The 23,054-nt window shown below is 36.1% G+C and overlaps 1 protein-coding gene across 6 annotated transcripts in view; it reads right to left on the bottom strand.

Moving 5' to 3' along the window:
* The window catches only part of MAP3K5 (mitogen-activated protein kinase kinase kinase 5), a 242,259-nt gene that overhangs the window by 101,209 nt on the left and 117,996 nt on the right, over window positions 1-23,054 (bottom strand). For all 6 annotated transcript variants that reach the window (XM_077999454.1, XM_077999452.1, XM_077999455.1 and 3 more), the window contains 2 exons: window positions 12,094-12,206; window positions 2,061-2,220 (listed from right to left, as the gene is read on the bottom strand). In XM_077999454.1, the coding sequence (XP_077855580.1) occupies window positions 2,061-2,220; window positions 12,094-12,206 (273 nt within the window). The remainder of the gene's footprint in view (window positions 1-2,060; window positions 2,221-12,093; window positions 12,207-23,054) is intronic.

Genomic DNA, 23,054 nt, shown 5'->3' on the forward strand with positions numbered 1-23,054 from the left:
GGATCATTATTTAGTTCTGAGGCAACTCAGCTTATATATTATACGAATACCCTCAAACCTAATAAGACAGATGGTGCCTCAAAAGAAAAAGTTAGGAAAAATGAGGAGTGGGATAATTATAGGTGATAATGGCTATGCAGGCGCTTTATGGACTATAAACATGGAAGTTAACATTCCATAAAAATTAAGTTAGTAAACCTTAAGGCACTGTTTTGCGGCTATGAGTACCATCGCATAGAATAGTGCCTGTTTTCTTGCTAACAGAACCAGGATGCCTAAAATACTGCCATCAGAATGGTCATTGTAAAGAAATAGCAAATGTGACTCAATATCATGCATGCATCTATTGGTTCCTTTATTTTGTATCATTTGCTGAATGCCTACTGCTGCACACAGTGCTGTGGGGATAAATATCAAAAGATGTTATAACACCAAGAATAAATATCCATGGAGATATGATTAAACAGAGAGACAACTTAAAAAGCCATACACTAAGAGAGTATTAAGAGAGGCATAACTAAAGAATGACAGAAACACTAAAGAAGGGACTTGGGTGTGAGGAAGGGCTCTAGGTCAAGGTCAGCTTTATGAGCAGGTGTGATGGATGAGTGTTCCCCGGAGAATGTGTGCATTGTGAGAGGCATGCTCAGCACGTGCTCAGACACTCATGCATGAAACCGGCAGTGTGGTATGAAGAGACAGCAGTGTAAACCCAGGGGTGTGACAAGAGCTGAGGCTGGAATGGCTAAAGGCAAATCTTGTTTGCTAAGACAAAATGATGGACTTTATCCCTTAGGCTGTGAGGAACAATTAAACTATACCAATTTAAGGATTTCAGTGCAGGGAAAGTGTCAGGTGTGCATTTTTGAAAGATCACTGTGATCTTCAGAAAGATCCCTGGGGAGGATTGGCTAAAGGAGACCTGAACATGAGGAAAATTCTTTAAAAAGTCATGAGGGTCTAACTTGGTGGTCTCTTCCTCACACGGTTTCTGTTATAAAAACAGGGAAGTCGGCGGCCTGGGCTCTGAGCAGCTCTGGAAAGAGGCTTTCACTATATCATGGTTAGCCTTTTAAAGTCTTTATAGCTAATGGTTAATCGCTACATGTGATACTAATAAAAATTCTTTTTCTTTTTCCTTTTTTTCTTTTTCTTTTTCTTTTGAGACAGAGTCTCGCCCTGTCACCCAGGTTGATATGCAGTGGCGCGATCTCGGCTCACTGCAACCTCTGCCTCCTCGGTTCAAGTGATTCTCCTGCCTCAGCCTCCCAAGTAGCTGGGATTACAGGCATCCGCGACCATGCCCAGCTAATTTTTGTATTTTTAGTAGAGACGGGGTTTCACCCGGTTGTCCAGGCTGGTCTCAAACTCCTGACCTTAAGTGATCTGTCCACCTCGGCCTCCCAAAGTGCTGGGATTACAGGTGTGAGCCACCACGCCCAGCCAACATTGTTTTTCAAAGTGGTCCTGAATGCAGATGAAATTTTGTTTCCACCTCTCCAATTACCACATAGATAAGGATGAGATGCGGGTGTACTCCAAGAACAATTTGAAATTAGAAAAACATACATACATAGGAAATACTCAAATGTGTCAGTCAAATCCTAAGAAGAAAAGAAAAATCAAGAATGAGAATTCCGAAACTGAGATTAGATCACAGAGGAAACAAAGGGCATATGTTTGGAGTAGAGGTCTAACAGCTGTAATGGAAATGTGGTCTCAGGCCCCGAACAGAAGCTATATTTGCAGGTGCAAAATGCGTGACCTCTGCATGATTCACATGGGTGATACTGGCCAACCTGGGTCAGTGGGTTGGTCAGTGGGTTGGTCAATGTGCAGGAAAGGCAAAGTCAGGAACCTGCTGACATCACCTATGTCCAAAGTCATCAGAATTTATGTGTAACACATTTTATGAATATCACAATTTTCCTCTATATTCTGCATTTTATTTTATAAGCAAATAAAATCATCTAATTGTCAGTTCAGTAAATACAATATGGGAACAATATGGAGCTGTTTATTAAAAATAATTGTATCAACATATAATAGCTAATTATTACCACGCTGGTGTCTTCAGTTTAAAAAGCTTTTCAGATGCTTGAATGACTCTCATGTGGTCATTGGCTAGGACACTGGCCCCCAGAAAAAATCCAACTTCCCAGTAACTCTGGAGTTTCTCCAAGTTTCCCTTTTTACCAAGAAGACTACTTAGCTTCACCCCTAGAATACAAACAGGAAGTAGAATGTTACAAACACACCCCAGACAGGTAGAACCAGGTTTTCACTAAAAAGTAAAATTAAGCTTTCATTCCTCTCTTCAGATTAAAACAGCTTTGTTAAGTTTCTGATTATTAAGGTGGTTTCAGTTCACCATAAAAATAAGTCATAAAAAGGAATGGAACACTGATACATACAATTACACCACAGATGAACTTGGAAAACATGCTAAATTAAATAAGCCAGACACAAAAAGACAAAGGTTGAGTGATTCCACTCACAAGCAGTACCTATAAAAGTCAAATTCCTAAACGTGGAAAGCAGAATAGAGCTTAGTAGGGACTGGGGGAAGAAGGGAATGAGGAGTGATAGTTTAATGGGTACAGAGTTTTAATTTGAAAAGATAAAAAAGTTTGGGAGGTAAATAGTGGTGTTGGCTGCGTAACAGTGTGAATATTCTTAATGCCACTGAAGCGTGCACTTCAAATTTTCAAATGGAAATTTTTGTTATGTACATTTTATCACAATAAAAGCTTGGGTGAAAAAACAATAGTAAGTCAGACTAAGCAGAAAGGTACACAGAAGAAAGTGAAAATTAACTTTTAATTTGAAAACCCAAGGAAAACTGCTATGGTCACTTTAATGTACATAAATCTAGAATTTGTATATATGTCAGTATATGCACAAATTAAAAGGCAATAATACAAACATTGTTATGTAACCTTCTTTGTCTTTTTATAACATGAATTCTTAAATAACTTAAAAGGGAAATCTCACCTTTTTTATGCTGAAATTCTATCAGTTGAAGTATAAATGTATACAGTATGTATATTTTGCAAGAGTAAAATGCTATAATAATTTTAGACACAAAAAGTTACACACCTAAAACATAAAAGAAATAAGGAAATATGCTGGACACGGTGGCTCACACCTGTAACCCCAGCACTTTGGAGGGCCGAGGTGGGAGGATTGCTTGAGCCCAGAGTCACTAGACCGGCCTGGGCAACACAGCAAGATTCTGTCTCATGAAAAAAAATTTAAAAATCTAAAAAAAAAAGAAAAAACAGAAAAAAAAGGAAATAGACTGACAGATAATACTGTCTTGTTATGTCACTGTCTTAAAAGTCCTGAAATCCAGTAATATAAATACTCCAACTTTGTTCTTTTTCAACACTGTTTTGGCACTTCTACGTTCTTAATGTTTCATCATATATTTTCTATTCTACTGTGTCTTGTATTATTTTTGCATTTTATAAGTATTTGTTTGCTTAAAAAGAATATGTCCTTGTAGCATTGTTTGGTGCCACTAACATCCACCATATTAAATTGTTGGGAAAATTATCTGAGATTTAGGAATAAGGCAAAAAGGTAGGACATATCATTTCCATATCATATGGGAGGATGAGGCCACTCAAGGAGTGTCTCGGGCAAGTGAAGCTAGCTCATCTCATTATGTACCACTTATTAAAGGCCTCAGGCGTACCGAAGTTTACTTGTTAACCTGCAGATTTTTGTCCAGTAGAGATGCAAATTTCTGTAGAGTGGAATGGATGAATCCCTAAGATTTATGGCCTGTGGACATAAAACAGCTTTTTTTTCCCTAATCAAACTCAGATATCTTAACATTTCTTTGTTGTCTATGAATAGAAATGATTTTTTGAACTGGACATTCCATCTTACTAGTTTCTATATTAGTTGAGTTAAGTAAAATATTTTATATTTGCTGAGGGTCATGATTTTATATGTGTCCGTTTTATATTTGAGGAGAGTCATGATTTTACCTTTTTGAAAATTATCTGTGAATGAAACAAAATAACCTTTAAAATTTTTCATGTTACTTTTTATCATATAATTCCACTCAAACCACAAGTATTTCAGGGAAAATGTCCATTTGGGAATTCTTCACATTTTGTGAGGGTAAAGAGAGAACAGCTCTGCCACTGCTGTTTCATGAGATGAAAAAAAATTACACACACATAGGACAACATCCACAGTCTTCTATCTGGACATAATATTGCTGTCGTTGTTTTTGAGACAAGGTCTCACTCTGTCACCCAGGCTGGAGCGCAGTGGCATGATCACTGCTCACTGCAGCCTTGAATTTCTGGGCTCAAGTGATCCTTCCACCTCAGCCTCCCAGGTAGCTGGGACTACAGGCACGAGCCACTATGTCTAGCTAATTTTCGGGTTTTTTTCTGGAAAAACAAGGTTTCGCCATGCCAGTCGAACTCCTGGGCTCAAGTGATCCTCCTGCCTTAGACCTGCTAGCTGAGATAACAGATGGTACCACAACTGGCTAATTTTTAAATTTCTTTGTAGTTTTTACTTTTTTTTTTTTTTTTTTTTGGTAGAGACAGGGTCTCACTCTGTGGGCCAGGCTTGTCTCGAACTCCTGGGCTCAAGCAATCCTCTCACCTTGGCCTCCCAAAGTTCTGGAATTACAGGCACGAACCCAATAATAGTTTTAAAATAAAATTTCAGATGCACTCTTGAACCTCAGAAGTTCATTGTGTGGTGGTGATATTTGGTTTTGGCCTTGCCATACATTTATCACATGATCGTGACACCCAGCCAGCATTTGGATAAAATGTATATTTTTGATGGCAATTAGTATTTTAGCATATGGACGTATCACAATTTATTTACCCAAATGCAGATGGGTGGCCATTGTTATTACTCTAAACATTCTTGCACACACAGCTTTGCGTATTTGCTCAATTATTTCTTTATAATAAAGTTCTAAATGTGGATTTGTTAGGGATAGAAGACATGCCCATTTTTAATGTTGATGCATTTTTGCCAAATTGCCCTTAGAAAATGCTGTACCAATTTATACTTTCACTGGAGGCATCTGACAATAAGCTCTTACCCACAGCCTTCCCGGTGAGGGAGACTATCACGTGCATTCATCTTTACCAATCTGACAGAGGAAGAAAAGGAACATTGTCCTTTTTAACCACTGAGATTGGCTCTCTTTTCATGTTTGTATTTCTTTTGTGAATGAGCATTTATGCTCTTTGCACAAACTTGTTTCTACATGAAGAGATTAATCTTTTAAGTATGGAGTTAAGAACATGGTTCTAATTTTTTATATTTAGAAGTCTGTTCTCTTTCTCTCTCTTCCTTTCTCTCTCCCTCTCTCTCTCTCCCTTTCTCTCTCTCTCTCTCTCACACCCACACAGAATTTATATAGAAATAAACATCTTAGTGCATAAAATTTGTTTTGTATTTAGGATTTTTTCCATAGGATAGAATTTCAGGAGTACTGTTATACTTGGTTCCAGACTACAATATTTTTAGGCTCTTCATTCACAGGGAAAAATTAATAAAGCACAATTTGTGATGTTCAGTTGTACCTTTTTAACCAAGTCCTTCCAGATCAATACTTTTCTCCATTTAAAAATATTTTGGTTGAATTTGTAAGCAATGAGCAATATGTCATTTCTGCTCATAACAACCAGTTCACCATTTATTTGATTCAGTTGCATATTTATGCAATTTAAATGCTGACAAAGTTGTCATTAAAATTGGTTGACTTACACTGAGGATTTTTTAACAGTTTAGTTTTTATCACAGTCTTATCACCTTGCAGCTGTTATTATGTTCAAGGCTGTTTTAGTGGAAAATGGCAGACTTTACTGAACACTCAGATGCCTAGCACTGTGTGTATTGAAAATGTTAACTCTCTGAATCCATACACCACCACAATGAGTTAGAAATTATCTCCCTTTTGTGGTAAGGAAAAATAAAACCCAGAAAGGTTTAGCAACATGTCTAAAGCCATACACCTCATAAGTGGTGGGGATTAGATCCTTTTTAATTTTCCATTATGAAGAATCTCATACATCAAAATTAAAAAACTACAATGAATGACCATATTTTCAACAATCATTAACATTTTGCTATTGCTTCCTCTCCCTGAATATTTTTGCTGAGCCATTTCAAATTAAATTGCAGATATCATGACATTCCACTCTGAAATATTACAGCATATACCTAAAAAATTTTCCTCCATATCCTATTCCATTATTGCACCTAACAGAAACAACGCACTGGTATTATCTATCATCTAGTCCTGATTCAGATTCTTGGATTGACTCCCAAATGTCTCTTACAGTTTTTGTTTTTCCAAACCGGAATCCAGTCAAGGAACATTAATTGCATTTAGTTTTTATGTCTCTAAATCTGTCTCTCTCTTTTTTTTTTTAGAAAGAATCTCACTGTATTGCCCAGGCTGGAGTGCAGTGGTGCGATCTCTGCTCACTGCAACCTCCACCTCCCAGGTTCAGGCAATTCTCCTGTCTCAGTCTCCCAAGTAGCTGGAATTACAGGTGTGAACCACCATGCTCAGCTAATTTTGTATTTTTTTAGTAGGGATGGGGTTTCATCATGTTGGGCAGGCTAATCTCTAACTCCAGACCTCAAGTGAGGCCCACGTTGGCTTCCCAAAGTGCTGGGATTACAGGCATGAGCCACCGCATCCGGCCTCTAAATCTCTTTTAATCTAACCAATCCCTCTACACGCTTTTTTATGACCCTGACTTTTTGAAAAGACAAGGAGTGCTATAGTGCAGGGTCCCCAGTCCCAGGGCCACGAACAGGTACTGGTCTGTGGCCTGTTAGGAAGGGGGTCACACACAGGAGGTGAGTAGCAGGCAACTGAGCAAAAGGCTTTTTCATCTGTATTTACAGCCATTCCCCATTGCTCTTGTTACTGCCTGAGCTCCGCCTCCTGTCAGATCAGCGACAGCATTAGATTCTCATAGGAGCGTGAACACTATTGTGAACTGCCTGTGTGAGGGATGTAGGTTGTGCGCTCCTTACAAGAACCTAATGCTGATGATCTGTTACTGTCTCCCATTGGCCCCAGATGGGACCGTCTAGTTGCAGGGAAACAAGCTCAGGGCTCCCACTGATTCTACATTATGGAGAGTTGTATAATTATTTCATTGTACATTGAAATGTAATAATAGAAATAAAGCGCACAATAAATGTAATGCGCCTGAATCATCCCTGAACCACCCCTTGCCCCTGGTCCATGGAAAAACTGTCTTCCACAAAACCAGTCCCTATTGCTAAAAAGGTTGGGGACTGCCGCTCTAGTGTTCTCACATTCTGATCTGTCTGATGTAACTTCTTGGGATTATTTAACTTATTTCTCTAGAGCTTGTGATTCCTATTAAGCGAACTTTAGATCTTAAGATTCAAGTTAAACATTTTTGGTGAGAATATTTCACAGGAGTTGCTGTACACTTGGCCGGGTGCAGTGGCTCACACCTGTCATTCCAGCACTTTGGGAGGCCGAGGTGAGCAGATCACTTGAGGCCACGAGTTCAAGATCAGCTTGGCCAACATGGCAAAACCCTATCTCTACTAAAAATACATGGGCATTGTGGCACGCACCTGTAATCCCAGCTACTTAGGAGGCTGCAGCATGAGAATCGCTTGAACCTGGGAGGTGGAGGTTGCAGTGAGCCAAGATAGCATCACTGCACTCCAGCCTTGGAGACAGAGAGACTCTGTCTCAAAAAATAAAAGTTAAAAAACTAAAAAGAAGAACTGCTGTACACTTCATACATCATAATAAAGTCCTAAGGGCACATGTCTGGCTACCCTATTATTAGTGATACAAGGATGGGTCACTGACAGCTGGGTCCCTCCATTCTACAGGTACATTTGTTCCTTTGTGACTAACAAGTTATCTATGAGTCAGTTTTTGGTATCATGTAAAAGGGGTAAAATGAAATTTTTTAAAGTAAGCATTTCAATTTAATGTTTTTAGTTCTAATTGATGATCCTTGCCAGAATCAATTATTTTAACATCACTCTCATTATCAGCTTTATCATTACCTTGTTAACTATAATAGCGTACTTTTGAAGAATACATTCTCTGGAAGAAGAATACATTTACTATGTAGCATACCTCAAGAAGAGCGTTGTTTTTTTTTTTTTTTTTGAGTTGGAGTTTCGCTCTTGTCACCCAGGCTGGAGTGCAGTGGCGCAATCTTGGCTCACTGTAACTTCTATCTCCCGGGTTCAAGAGATTCTTTTGCCTCAGTCTCCCAGGTAGCTGGAATTACAGAAGCGTGCCACCACACCCAGCTAATTTTGTAATTTTAGTAGAAACAGGTATTCATCATGTTATTCAGGCTGGTCTTGAACTCCTGACCTCAGGTGATCCACCCTCCTTGGTCTCCCAAAGTGCTGGGATGACAGGTGTGAGCCACCACGCCCAGCCTAAGAAGAGCTATATTTCATCAATGGGATGAACTACAGTATTTCTGAAAGAGGAAGGAAATGTACTTACTTCTTTCCTTATAACTTCTAATTTTCTGAAAAGTTGGTCACTTCCATAGGTGACAAAGGAGTTTTTCAGTGGTTGGTGATAGATTTTGTTTTGATTATTTTTCCTTGATTATCTCTATTGACTCATGGATTTTTATGTATAGTAATATATATTTTATATTCAATATTTTTTAACGCTTACTGAAAATGATATTTAAATAGTGGTTTGTCTGAATTCTAAACATAGTGTTCTTTTACTATATCATCATTACTGTTGGAGACTCAAACCTCTAAGTCTGACTCTCACCCATAAAATGTCTCACAGTGGGAAAATTCCACAGAAGATGGAAGCATCATCTTGTATTTAGCTAAAGTTCGAATATTATTTTTAAGGCTTGTGAAGGTGAAAACAGGAAGATGTAGGATATGGCTCTGTGTTTTTAAATCCTAGCTCTAAATAGCCTAAGCATCAGTGATTCTTCAAAAACTGGAAAAGTAAAACACAGATCCATGAAGCAATTAGTCATAATCACAAACAAACACACAACTAGAATTAAGAGTCTTTGGGCAACAGAGCATGACAGTTAAGAATCATTTCTGTATTACATTTGAGATCTTAAGATAATACATTTAGCTTCATATTGAGGGCTCATCTTAATTTTTAATTGTTTACCCTTTATAAATAAATCAAAATTTCAAAAAGCATCTAAAGAAGGGATTTCATAAGTAAAAGTCTAATTAGTATAAGAACTCAATAATTCAGAATAACTTGTATGTTTGCAGAGGCCAACAGGAGGAATGGGAGATATAAATTACTGGAAAAGCTGATTGGAGAATTTAAAGAAAGAATGAAACTAAACGTATCTTTAAAATATGCCAAGTATGTTGTCTCATTTTTATTATATACTATCAATTAACATCATTATTATATTAAACTACCAATTTATTTAGCCAACCTGTCTTTCCTTGAAAATCCATTTAATCCTCTTACCATATAAAAATTAACTTTAGCTCAATCTATGTTGATCAGTATAATTTGAGTTTTAACTATGTTTTCATTATTGAAGGACAATACAATTTAGAACGCATATCACAGTATTTTAGAAGCCTAAAACAGTTCTCACGATAGCTAAAAATTCACTGTTAGGCCATATTTTAAGTCTGTATATGTTATGCAATTTCTAAAATTTTAAACTAACTTTATATGTTTTTAAATGTTTGTTCAACATGTATTACAAGTGAGTTCTTCCTGAAAAAAATTAACATGTTTCTTTTACATATTAATCACACTTCCTCAGACCTCAGAGTTCTGACCATCTTAATAAGTATTTACCTTCAAAATGAAATTGAGAATAAGTACATTTTCAAACCATTGTCATTGCTCTGCCTACATACGCAAATCAGTGTCAATTCCTGCAATAATTTAGAGGCTTCAACAAAACCTCACCTTGAGTTAAAGAACAGAACAATAAATGTATGACTGTACCAAAATAGAACATATATACTGAAAAAATATCTATCTATTGTATATCAATAAAAACAATGAAAAAAGCAACAAAAGAGCAATAAAAATATTTTTAGAACACTGATATAGGGGTTTTGGCTAGTATAGAGTTTTTAATTTAGTCTTAGACACAAAATTTTATTATAATTTCTGAAAAGTACAAATTGCAATGTACCTTCTCTGATTTCATTGAACCAATCAAAAGAGTTATTTCAGGCTGGGCAAGGTGGCTCAAACCTGTAATCCTAGCACCTTGGGAGACCCAGGTGGAAGGATCTCTTGAGCTCAGGAGGTTGAGATTGCAGGGAGCCATGATCATGCCAGTGCACTCTGGCCTGGGTGACAGAGTGAGACCTAGCCTTAAAAATAAATAAATAAATAAAATAGCACAGGTTTTTGAAAAAAGCACCAGGAAAGCACAATCTAAGCCAGCCTGGGCAACATGGCAAAACCTCATCTTTACAAAAAATACGAAAAAATTATCCCAGTGTGGTGGTACATGCCTGTAGCCTTAGCTACCCGGGAGGCTGAGGTGGGAGGATCACCTAAGTCTTGGGGGTGAAGGCTGCAGTGAGCTGTGATTGTGCCATTGTGCCCTGAGCAGCAGAGTGAGATGTCTCAAAAGAAAACAACAAAAAAAGAATTATTTCAAACACACCTTTCTGCCTTTAATACCACTGCCATCCCACAGTAATAAATATTTTATCATTCTTTTAGTCTGGGCATTTAAAAACATAAACAAAAAAACATTCTGACTTTAGTTAGCTTCAAAGATTCTCCAGAACATTACATATAGATATGAGCTCTTCCAAAATAATGTTGTTTTTTATTAAGTCTAGGATTTAATAGACTTTAATTTCTCTTTAAGAAAAGTAAAAAGAAATTCTCCAGTTAAAGTGGGCCAGGTGCGGTGGCTCACGCCTGTAATACCAGTACTTTGGGAGGCTGCAGCAGAACTGCTTGAAGCCAGGAGTTCAAGACCAACCTGGGCAACACAGTGTGGCCACGTCGCTATAAAAAAAGGTTTTTTTTAATTAGCCAGGTGTGTCAGTGCACACCTACAGTCCCAGCTTCTTGGGAGGCCAAAGTGGGAGGATCGCTTGAGCTTAAGAATTCGAGGCTGCAGTGAGCTATGATCACACCACTGCACTCTTGCCTGGGTGACAGAGTGAGACTTGGTCTCTAAAAATAAATATTTTTTTTAATTTTGAAGAAAAGAATTTTTCTACAATTCATAGCTTCACTAAGCTGAACGTGTTATTTTTTCCCTATGAAAAATAAGACTGAATATTTCTATGTCGGTAGTAACTCCTAAAAGAGTTGGAAAGGTTCTCTGAAAGGAGATGGTTAGACACCCAACAGAGCAAAATACGATTCCCATAGACAGGATTCCAGTATCCAGAATCTTTTAAAAATGTGAGCAAAGCCAAAACCAAGAAAATCACTCGAAATTTGTTCACTAAGATGCCCTAACTTCTTTAAATCCCCAGGGAAAGGCAGCAGATGAGATAATGTCTACAGATAAAAGGGACAAAAGCACATTCTGTCGATGGCTATGGTTCAAAGACGGTCTTAGGAGCATAGTTCCTACCAAGACCACCATTTGCTTAACCTATTGCTCCTGGTGCTTTGGGAGGCTCTTCCCCCAACACCAGTGAAATCATAGAGACAGGTGTGCTTGAGAAACAGATAAAGGAAATAGCAGAAGTTTTTGAAGAAAAGCACCACGAAAGCACAATCTAAAATAGGAAATATTCCTGATGTCTCACAAAACACTAACATTATTTGGGAGTTAGGGGCTGAATGCGGAACTCATATCCTCAATATTAGTTTGAGCTAGAATATTAACCAGGGGGGCTTTTAGAGACAGGTAAGAAAAACTAAAAACTGAATTATGTCCTAATATCAGGATTCTGTACAATAGTATGAAATACTAAACAAGGAGATATAATAAGCCTTTTTTTTTTTATCTTTAGGAAGTATGAAAAGACAGAAAGCAAAAAATTTATCTATTCAGGATTCTTTTTCTTTGCACCAAGTTGGGTCTAGTTTCTTGATTTCCATGTAAAATATCAAGTTATAATTACCAACTTTCCGGAGCTCAAAGGAAGATTCAAACTGGTGCCCAGCTGCCAGGAGGAGGACCGCATAATTAATTCCTGACTGTAGTGTTGGCTCAGATTCAAATGCCTTTTTGAACCTATAAAAAACCACAAATGTACAAGTTAACTTTCTCAATCATGAAACCCTGGGTGTGTAATAGCTTCTGTTTGTATAACTCCAATGCCTGAGCAAGTAAAAATATTGCACTGGCCTTCACCCCAGAATCTGGTGTGTTATTAGCACTTAACGCTTCAGAAACTGCTTATCTTTGTCCACAGTTCTATTGCTTTCCCCCACTTAGCTCACTCTCAACCTACCTAGTAACCCTAGTCTTTTAAAAAATCCTGTCTTCAATCATCTACCAGAAGTATGTGAATGTGAAAATTTAGTTACAAGGGCACTTGTTACGAGATGAAAAATTACCCTAAATATCCAATATTATACAGTGTAATATGAAATAACATATATTCCAAATGTTAGAAAGCAATGTAGTCATTTATGTTGTGGAAGCATGTTAAAAGTCAGAAGAAAACTAGTGTTTCCAAGTAAAATGTAGCCGTCTACTTGGAAGCCATCATTCAGGGTGTGTGTGTGTGTGTGTGTGTGTGTGTGTGTGTGCAATAAACATTTAAAAATGAGAACCCTGCACATATTTTTTAAAGTAGTTTTTAAAAACTCTTAAAAATATACAGAGCACTGAGGAGGTAACATACTGAAATGATCAATTCCATAAGAATGATATAAAAATGAAATAATGTCAATTATAGGATGAAATTAAGAAAAGCAGAGATTGTGTCTCTACATACTAATTTTGGCTCAGAGAGTTATAAAAAGACTTTTCTGAATATGCATAAAACTGAGTATCAACCTTTGAAAACACTTCAATATTTAAAAGGACTTCAGTGTTTGGATATTTACTTTATTTTCAAGGTAATACTTCCTAGGATACATTTAAGGGTTTCCTTACATGCATCATTAAACAGGCAATGATAGTCAATATAATTTCACTTAGGGGTATGTAAAATCAGAAAAATAAAATAAATGCCCTAGTGACTAAGAGGAACTGCCTGAGGCCAATGCATGAAAAATGAAACTTTTATGTTTAAAAAAATCATGCTGAAGAAAATATAAGAACTAAATATCTAACAAATGACCATTTGATGATACCAAAAAAGGTTATGTGGGAAGAAATACATTACAATTCCAAGATAAAAGCATTCTCACCTAAGTCATAACTGTGTAAATAAAAGACAGGAATACTAAACATAGTGATAGGTACAATAGTGTATACTGTAGGCACAATACGTGTATATTCTTGGCTTTTATACATACTCAAAATTTTCCATAATTTAAAATAAATTAAACATCAAATGAAAACAAAAAATACATTTTTCTGAATGTTGAGGACCATGTCTCTTTTTTAAAGGTCTTGCTCTTTAAGTAGAACAAGCATCTCTGAATGGAAGCAAAAATAACTATGAATCTTAACTAGTTGGCTCTGATAGTTATGTACCTATGGAATAAAAAAAAGTACCACTGCATCACTATAGGTGATTAAAAAGCATATTTTAATGTTTCCAGAAGTATACATGTTTCCATTCTAAAATGAAAGTATATACACCTAGACTACAGATACTCAACACTATATCAAGGCAAGTCACAACTTACAGGTCAACTTACAAGTCTTAGACTAACATAAGTCTCAAAGTTCTTTGTCTTTGTTCAGAGGCAAGTATAGTGTCCCAACAAAAAGGATTTAGGAGAAGAAAGAAGTAGACACTTCCCTTTCTACCAATTCATATCAAGATACATAATATTTTTCATTAAATACATTATTGCATTTTCCCTGAAACCAAAGAACATGAAAAGTCTCTCTTAAAGATATGAAAAGGAAGAGGCAAAAATGAAGGCATATCAAAATCAATCAATAAATATCGGCGAATATCTCCTATGTGCCAGAACCAACCCAAATGAATATTTGGGTTTATATCTGTTTTTCTGTTGCCACAAACAATATATATTTTTGTATTTTAAATGAAAATATAAATACCAATAAAATTAATAATTCACATTTTTCTCAAGCTCCCCTCCATCCATGAGACTAAATTGAATACCGTATTGAGGAAAAAGTCTTAATGTTTTCTGGAGCTTAAAAGAGCATGTAGGTATATTACAAAAGAAATAAAATCCTGTCATATATCATTAGTATACCACTGCAGGAAGTGGGAATTCTCCCATACTGTAAAAGCAAAGAAGTACAGTATTCTTGGCAGAAAATTGCCAATATCAAAACTATAGAATTTTTGTTTGTTTGTTTTTTTGAGATGGAGTTTCGCTCTTGTTGCCCAGGCTGGAGTACAATGACACTATCTCAGCTCACTGCAACCTCTGCCTCCAGGGGTCAAGCAATTCTCCTGCCTCAGCTTCCCGAGTAGCTGGGATTACAGGCATGTGCCACCATGCCCGGCTAAATTTTTGGGTTTTTTTTTTTTTCAGTAGAGACAGGGTTTCTCCATGTTCGTCAGGCTGATCTTGAACTCCAGACCTCAGATGATCCGCCCACCTTGGCCTCCCAAAGTGCTGGAATTACAGGTGTGAGCCACTGCACCCGGCCAACTATAGAAATTTTTTAAAACTATGTATACCTCTTAACAAAACAATTATACATTTGCAAATTTATACCATGAAAAAATATTAAACATGTAATCAGAAGTTTCATTACAAGGGCATTTGTTACAAGATGAAAAATTACTCTAAATGTCCAATAATACTATAAAGTATAATATGGAACAAAATATTATACAAATGTTGGGAACCTACATAGCCATTTATATTGTGGACAAATATTAAATGTGAGGGGGAAAACTTGTGTTTCCAAGTAAGACGTAGTCGTCTACTTGGGAGCCATCACTCCTGCTTCAGTAACTAGGGGGAAATAAGAACACATATCAAAAACACATTTTTGCGGACACTGGAGATCTATGGAAGCAACAAAAAAATCACTGAAATAAATTCCAAAGAGGGAAGTGGCCTTCCAAGATGAGCTGAATTGCCGTTGTCTTTCATGGGGGCATTTGCTGATTCTGATCCTAAGATTAAGGCTTGGGCTTGGCATGGGCAGAAAAACTCTGTCTATTTTAAACTTTACCAAGGAAAAGAAAAACTAGTGGATTTCTTGATAATTGCGTGGTTTGGCATGACAGAATGAAACCTGGAAGAGTCCCAAATGTGTGGCTGTTTTCTTCACAGGACATTCGTTGAATGCTGAGTTGTACAGGAGGCTAGGGCGTGGAGTAGAGCTGGGATGACAGAGTGAAATCTCCTGAGTGTTTAGGAGAAAAGTCCCACTAGGGAAAGGAGTCTACAACAACCATAGGAAAAAAGTCTCCCCTTTAAGAAATTTACCACATTTTGGGCTGGGCACACTGGCTCCCAGCCCTTTGGGAGGCCAAGGTAGGTGGATCACTTGAGGTCAGGAGTTCAAGACCAGCCTGGACAACATGGTGAAATCCTATTTCTACTAAAAATATAAAAATTAGCCAGGCATGGTGGTGTGTGCCCCTAGTCCCAGCTACTTGGAAGGCTGAGGCAGGCAAATCACTTGAACCCTGGAGGTGGAGGTTGCAGTGAGCCAAGATTATACCACTGCCCTCCTGGGCAACAGAGAAAGACTGTCTCAAAAAAATAATAATAATAAAATCAAGAAAGAAAAAAGAAAAAGAAAAAAGAAATCTATCAAATTGTGGAGAATAAAGAGCTAAACACAAAACTCCTAAGGACAGATATGAAATATCCCACAGTATTTAATGGATAAGAAGATAGAAATCTGCCTGCCTATCAATTAGAAGTTCAAGAGGGTCACAGCTAACAAGCAGAGATAAAATAGAAACAGACTAGGTCAATGAAAATAAAAACCTAGACCCAACCCAACTCAACTGCATTTGTTGAGGTAATCAGCTTCTTACCCTATCTGGCTAACAGAGGAAAGGGAAAATCTCTGTGAGTGAAAATAAAATCATCTCCAAGTCTCAATAATTTTTTAATACAAAATGTCTGGGATACAATAGAGAAATATGAGACATGCAAAGAGCCAGGAAGTTGTGACCAATAAACAAGAGCAAACACAGACAAGAAAAGCTGACCTACAGATAATTCGGATACTGGAGTTTATAGACAAGGACTTTAAGATAATTATGACAAATATGGTAAAGAATATAGAGAAAAAGATAAAATGGATAAAAGATACAAACAACTTCAAAAGAGAATCAGAATCAAAGAAATCACATAATCTAGCACCAAAACATACAATACCTGAAAACAAGAATTCAGTGTATGGGCTTACAAGTTAATTCAACAAAGTGGAAAAACAGTTTTGGTGAACTACCTTCTATGTCAATAGAAGGTATCTAAACTGAAGCAGAGATATAGAAAAAAAAAGAAAAAAGAAAGAAAACACACACACACACACAATAAAGCATAAGAAACAGAGGAGACACAGTTAAATGGTCTAACCTATGTATCACTGTAGCCCCGGAAAGAGAAGAAAAAGAATATGGAGCACAAGAAATATGTGAGATATAATGGATAAAAACATTTCAAAACTGATGAAAACATCAACCCACAGATCCAAGAAGCTCAGCAAAACTCATGCAGGATAAAATAAGATAATTATAGTCTAAATGCCAAAACATGTTACCAAAATCCAAAAACACAGTGGAAAATCTTTTAAAATCAGCCAGAGAAAAAAGATACATTACTTTCAAAGGAGCAATAAAATTGACAGTAGACTTTGCCATACAAACTCTGGAAGCCAGAATACAACGTAGCGACATCTTTAGAGTAATAAAAGAAAAAAAAAAAGCCTAAAAAAGATATTTTCAGACAAAAACTGGGAACTAGTTGCCAGCAGATCTGAACTATAAAAAAATACTAAAAGTGCTTCAGATTAAAGGAAAATGATTTCATTTGGAAGCACTGAACTTCAGAAAGAAAGAGCATTGGAAAGAGTAAATATGTGACAAGATCTAAAATATAAAAATTATTTAAAATCTATTGATTATTTAAACTGCTCCAAGTTTCTTTCCTTGTTCAGGAAGCAGTAAAATACAAAATATAAGGTAGACTATAAAAGTAAAGGATGCAGGTTGTAATCTCTAGGGAATACTCAAAGAATAATATGAAAACTATTACTACAGTGCTAATGTAGCAGAAAATGTAATACTAAGTTAATAAAAATAAAGCAAGAATTGAGGACTAAAGGAACAAAAAACATGTAAGACAAATACAAAATAAATAAGACAAATAGTCAATACTATTGATATAACCCCAACTATCAGTTACCACATTAAATGTAAATGATCTAATCATTCCTAATAAAAGAGATTTTTCAAATTGAACTGAACAATAACAGCAAAAAAACGCAATTATATTCATTTTTAAAAGGCACACTGTAAATACAAGTTGAGTAACCCTAATCCAAAAACTTGAAATCTAAAATGTTCCAAAATCCAAAACTTTTTGAGTGCTGATGTGATGCTCAAAGGAAATGCTCATTGCAGCATTTCTGATTTCCAATTTTCAGATTAGGGATGCTCAACTGGCAATTATAATGCAAATATTCCCAAATTCAAAAATATAAAAAATCCAAAACACTTCTGGTCCCAAGCATTTTATATAGAAAAGATACTTAACAAGTATTAGGACACAGGTAGGTTGAAAGTGAAACGATGCATAAAGATGTATCATCCAAATATTAAATAAATGTTATTATAGGTTAATATCAGACAAAATTGTCTTTAAGATAAAAATTATAAGAGAAAAAAGGAACGTTTCATAATGATAAAGAGGTAAATTCAATAGGAACATGTAATAGTCCCAAATGTACCTAATAGTATGGTTTCAAAATATATACAGAAAAAATGGACAGAACTAAAAAAGCAGACATACAAATCTACAATCACAGGTAGAGATCTTAAAACACTCTCAGTGATGATCAAACAAATAGACAAAAATTATCAGTGAGGATATAGATTTGAATAACATTATTAGCCAAGTTAATCTAACTGACTTACATGGAACACTACACCTAACAACTGTGTACCATATTCTGGGCCATAAAGTCCTTCTCAACAAATTTCAAAGGACTGAAATAATGAAAAATGTGTTCTCTCACCACAATAGAATTAAACCACAGAACAATAAAGAAAGATATATTTGGAAATTGGGCAACTCAGTTCATAACCCAAAGGTCAAAGAAGAAATCATACTGAAAATTAGAAGGTATTTAAACTGAACTATATATATATGTTGTTATATATGAAGTAATGAAAGTCTAATAGATAAAATGTCTGGGATGCAGAACAAATTATACCTTTAAATGTAGACATTGGAAAAGGAGCAAGGTTGAAAAATCAATGCTCCAAGCTTCCATCTAGTAAACGAACAGCGTATCATCTTCAAAGTAGAAGGAAGGGTATAATAAAGAAAAGAGCTGAAGTCAGTGAAATAAAAAGCAAACATGCAATAAAGAAAATAGTGTCAAAATGTGGTTCTTTGCAAAGATTAATAAAATTGATAAACTCCTAGGCAGACTTCTCATGAAACAGAGAGAAACAAAAATTACTGCTAAGCCCTCATAAACAAAAAGAGGGGCATCAGTACAGATGATATGAGCATTAAAAGCAAAGTAAAGGACATTTTGAACAACTTTATGCCAATAAATATAACAACACGGGTAAAATGAAAAAATTTCTTAAAATCACATGTAAGCATGACACAAGAAAAAATGGAAACTCTGAATAGCTCCATATCTGTTAACAGAATTTATAATAATCTGAAATTCTTCTTTTTATTGTCTATCTGCTCCAAGAGAATGTAAGCTCTGTAAGAGCAGGAACCTTCTCAACCTTGCTGACCAATGAATCTCTGGTACTTGAATAATCAGAATACCTGACATGCTGCAGGTGATTATGAAATACTTGTGAAATGAAGAAAGAATGCATCCACCTCCTACCAAGAACCAGGCTGAGATTACTGGTAAATACGTCAGCTCATACAAGATACAAATAATCTTTTAACTTTCGTTAGTGATCTCAACTCTGATCTTGATAAAACCATATTACTAGAAACTACATCCTTGGACCACCTTAAACAAGTGAATAGGATATAACTTTCACTGTGTTACATTATTCACTGTGTTACATCTTAATGTTACTGGAGTCCAAAACTTCAATAAAAATATTGATGATGTTGTTTATATAGCTTTTATTGATTGATTGTTGTTTATGTAGATTTTATTTACACAGGGTCTGTCATGAGAAATTCCTTTAATTTACTGTGAGGGAGAGTTTAGCTTCCTCTGAATAATCGGTATATGATTTTTTTTCACTCTATTACTAAAAAGCATATTGGCTTGAAGCTCAGTCATAGCAAGCATGTTGATCCTTATTATTGCCATATTTACATTCTCTAGTTTCTTTGTGTTAATTTTCATATATATTTTATCATTTTGTTAATTTTTCAATTTTTTTTTTTTTTTTTTGAGATGGAATCTCGCTCTGTCACCCAGGCTGGAGTTCAGTGGTGCGATCTCAGCTCACTGCAACCTCTGCCTCCCGGATTCAAGCCATTCTCCTGCCTCAGCCTCCTGAGTAGCTGGGATTACAGGTGCGTGCCACCACGCCTGGCTAATTTTTGTATTTTTAGTAGAGATGGGGGTTTCACCATGGTGGTCAGGCTGGTCTCGAACTCCTGACCTTGTGATCCACCTGCCTTAGCCTCCCAAGGTGCTGGAATTACAGGCATGAGCCACTGAACCCGGCTCATTTTGTTTGTTTTTCTAAGACTCAAACTTGATTTTACAAATGTAGATGTTAAAATAATGATGATATCCATTTTAACTGAAGATGCTGTCTCAGATATTTTAGGGTAAGAGTGTCACAGTATCAAACAACTTGCGAATCCCAGTGGCTTGCAACTCCTGTTCATGCTACATATCTGTGTCATGAACTCTGTGTCATGGTTCAGCTCTGCTCCACATTGTCTTCCATCTGGGATCCAGCCTGAAGGAGCAGCCTTCTTGTGGGAATGGCCAAGGAAAAAGTACATGTGGTACAATCACAAAATTGCTCTCAAAGCTTCTGCTCAGAATACACATCAATCAAGACACACAACCAAGTCTGTTGTCATGGGTGGGAATATTTAGTCTTCCTACAAATGAGGACAGTGTATTTCTAACAATAATACAACAGCATAGATTATAGTCTCTATCAAAGAAAGCTGTGATTAACATCAAATGGTAAAAGAATCAATAGTAGCTGCCTCTGATTACTGAGCACCTACTAGGTACAAGGCACTGAATGAGACATTTCAGGCATAATACTTCTAATTCTGACAACTCTTTAAAGTAGGGGGAATTCCTTGTCAACAAGAAAATTGAAGCACAGGAATATTAAGTTATGCAGTGAGGAAGTGGTCAAGCAGGAACTCTACCCAGTTCTGCTGGATTCCAAAGCCTAGGCCCTTTTCTTTGTATGGCTCTGCCTACCCTTTGGTTTATACTAACAATTTTTGTAGTTCCTTTTCATTGATTTCTGGGAATTTTTTTTGTTTGTTTTTAATAAAAGGGAGTTGAATGAAACAGGAAAAATAAAAATGAGAAATAAATGAGAGAATTGCTTTTATATTAAGGATAAGGCTTGTATTCTATATACAACAGAAACAGATACTGATATATTCTAAAAAGAACGGTGTTTTTCACAATCTATTTGATCAGTCTCATAAAACAAAAGACTTATACTTCAAAAAGACTTACATGGCAATACTGCTGAAATGCACCCATAAAAACACACCAAACAAGAGTTTTATATTGTTGAGAATGTTACAGTTTAGCAAGAGGATACGTAAATATGAACAATATGTAAGTCTATCCATAAAGAAACCTATAAACAATGATTAAAAGTGCAAAACTATCTATAAAGATAGATAAATAAAAGGATGAAGCTGAATTAGATAAGACTTTAAGAAGGAAATAAATCTTAGGGAACTACACATTTACATCTTAAGAGAAATTTAGTGCCTATCTTTGAGTAACCATACGAAGTTATTTCCACTCCTGTTGATTTTTTTTTTTTTTAATTTTAGCACTAAATATTTGTTGAAAGGGGCAAATAATTTTTTTTTTTTTTTTGAGATGAAGTCTCACTCTGTCACCCAGGCTAGAGTGCAATGGCGCAATCTTGGCTCACTGTAACCGCCGCCTCCCAGGTTCAAGTGATTCTCCTACCTCAGCCTCCCGAGTAGCTGTGACTACAGGCATGCGCCACCACACCCAGGTAATTTTTGTATTTTTAGTAGAGATGGGGGTTCACCATGTTGGTCAGACTGGTCTCGAACTCCTGACCTCAGGTGATCCACACACCTCGGCCTCCCAAAGTGCTGGGATTACAGGCATGAGCCACCGCACCCAGCCAAAAGGGGGCAAATAATTTGCATTATTTAATTCATTATTTCATTTAAAAGTTGAAAACTTTTCTTTCAAGCTTTCAAAGCAATAGGTTTCTGTTCAAGAATTGCCTTATGATTAGTACTGTATTTTTCACCTGATTGCAAACTAGCTTAAAAGCAGTTAAGTCCTTGATTATAGAGTGAGTGAAGTCTTCACAAAAAAGGCTTTTCACTTTTCACATCTGCACTGATATGTTCAACAGAAATCAAAAATAAAGAAAATATTTTTGAACTGATTATTTCTAGCTGGAATATCTACTTTCCAACAAAGACGACACTGAGCTCAAGTCAAGTTCTTGCTATTTTTCATTGTTGTGATATAACAGCTGTGATTCTTTCTATGAGACACAAAGGTAATTAAATTAGAATTTCATGGTGTTTTTTATCTCTAGGGATATTTCTGAAATTAACACTCATAAAATAACTCAGAGACAAAGCAGGACAGCATGTGAAGAAACTAATGCTGAATCACCCTGCTGTTGTGATCTGCTGGTGGGGGTATAACCCTCCAATTCAAACTACTTATTTGTGTACATATCTTCTTATAATAGAAAACTCGGGAACAAAATAAAAGAACCCCAAGTTCTAACTGTGTTTTTCCAGTCCTTTTACCACGCACATATTTTTTTTCCCAAGAAAAGAGAATCACACTATTTTTATGATCTGCTGTTTAACTGATGAAATATCATGATGCATGTTACTATTAAACATTTTTCAAAACCACAATTTTCTTCTGGGCATATACTTAAAATAATTGAAAGTAGAACCTTAAAGAGATATTTATACACCAATGTTTAAAGTAGCATCATTTACAATAGCCAAAAAAGTTGGCAACAATTTAAATGTCCATCAAGAGATGAATGGATAAACAAAATGTGGTATAAACACACAACACAGTTATTATTCAACCTTACAAAGGAAGGAAATTCAGACACATGCTACAACACGGAGGAAGATTTGAGGGCCTTACACTTAGCAAAATAAGACAGCCACACACACACACACACAAAACCCAAACCAAATATGACACCACTTATGTGAGGTACTTACAGTAGTCAAATTCAGAGAGATTTATAGAAAGACAGAAAACGATGGTGCCTAGGGTCAGGGGAAGGAGAGAATGGGAAGTTGTTGTCTAACAGATACAGAGTTTTAGCTGTGCAAGATAAAAAAATTTTCTGTGGATGGATGGTGATGATAGTTGCATAACAATATGAATGTACTTAATGCCACTAAACTGTACACTTAAAATGGTTAAAATGGTAAATTTTATGTTATATATATTTTACCACCAAATTTTGAATGAATGATACTCCATCCTTTGTAAATGTGATTCTTTGCTTAACAACTTCTCTATTTTGGGATATTTAGATTTCTTCCAACTTTTTGTGAAGTTCAGTGTCATGAACACCATTGCAGATCTTTGTTTCTATGTCTACTA

Source organism: Macaca mulatta, chromosome 4 (genome assembly GCF_049350105.2).
Source record: "Macaca mulatta isolate MMU2019108-1 chromosome 4, T2T-MMU8v2.0, whole genome shotgun sequence".
NCBI lineage: Eukaryota > Metazoa > Chordata > Mammalia > Primates > Cercopithecidae > Macaca > Macaca mulatta.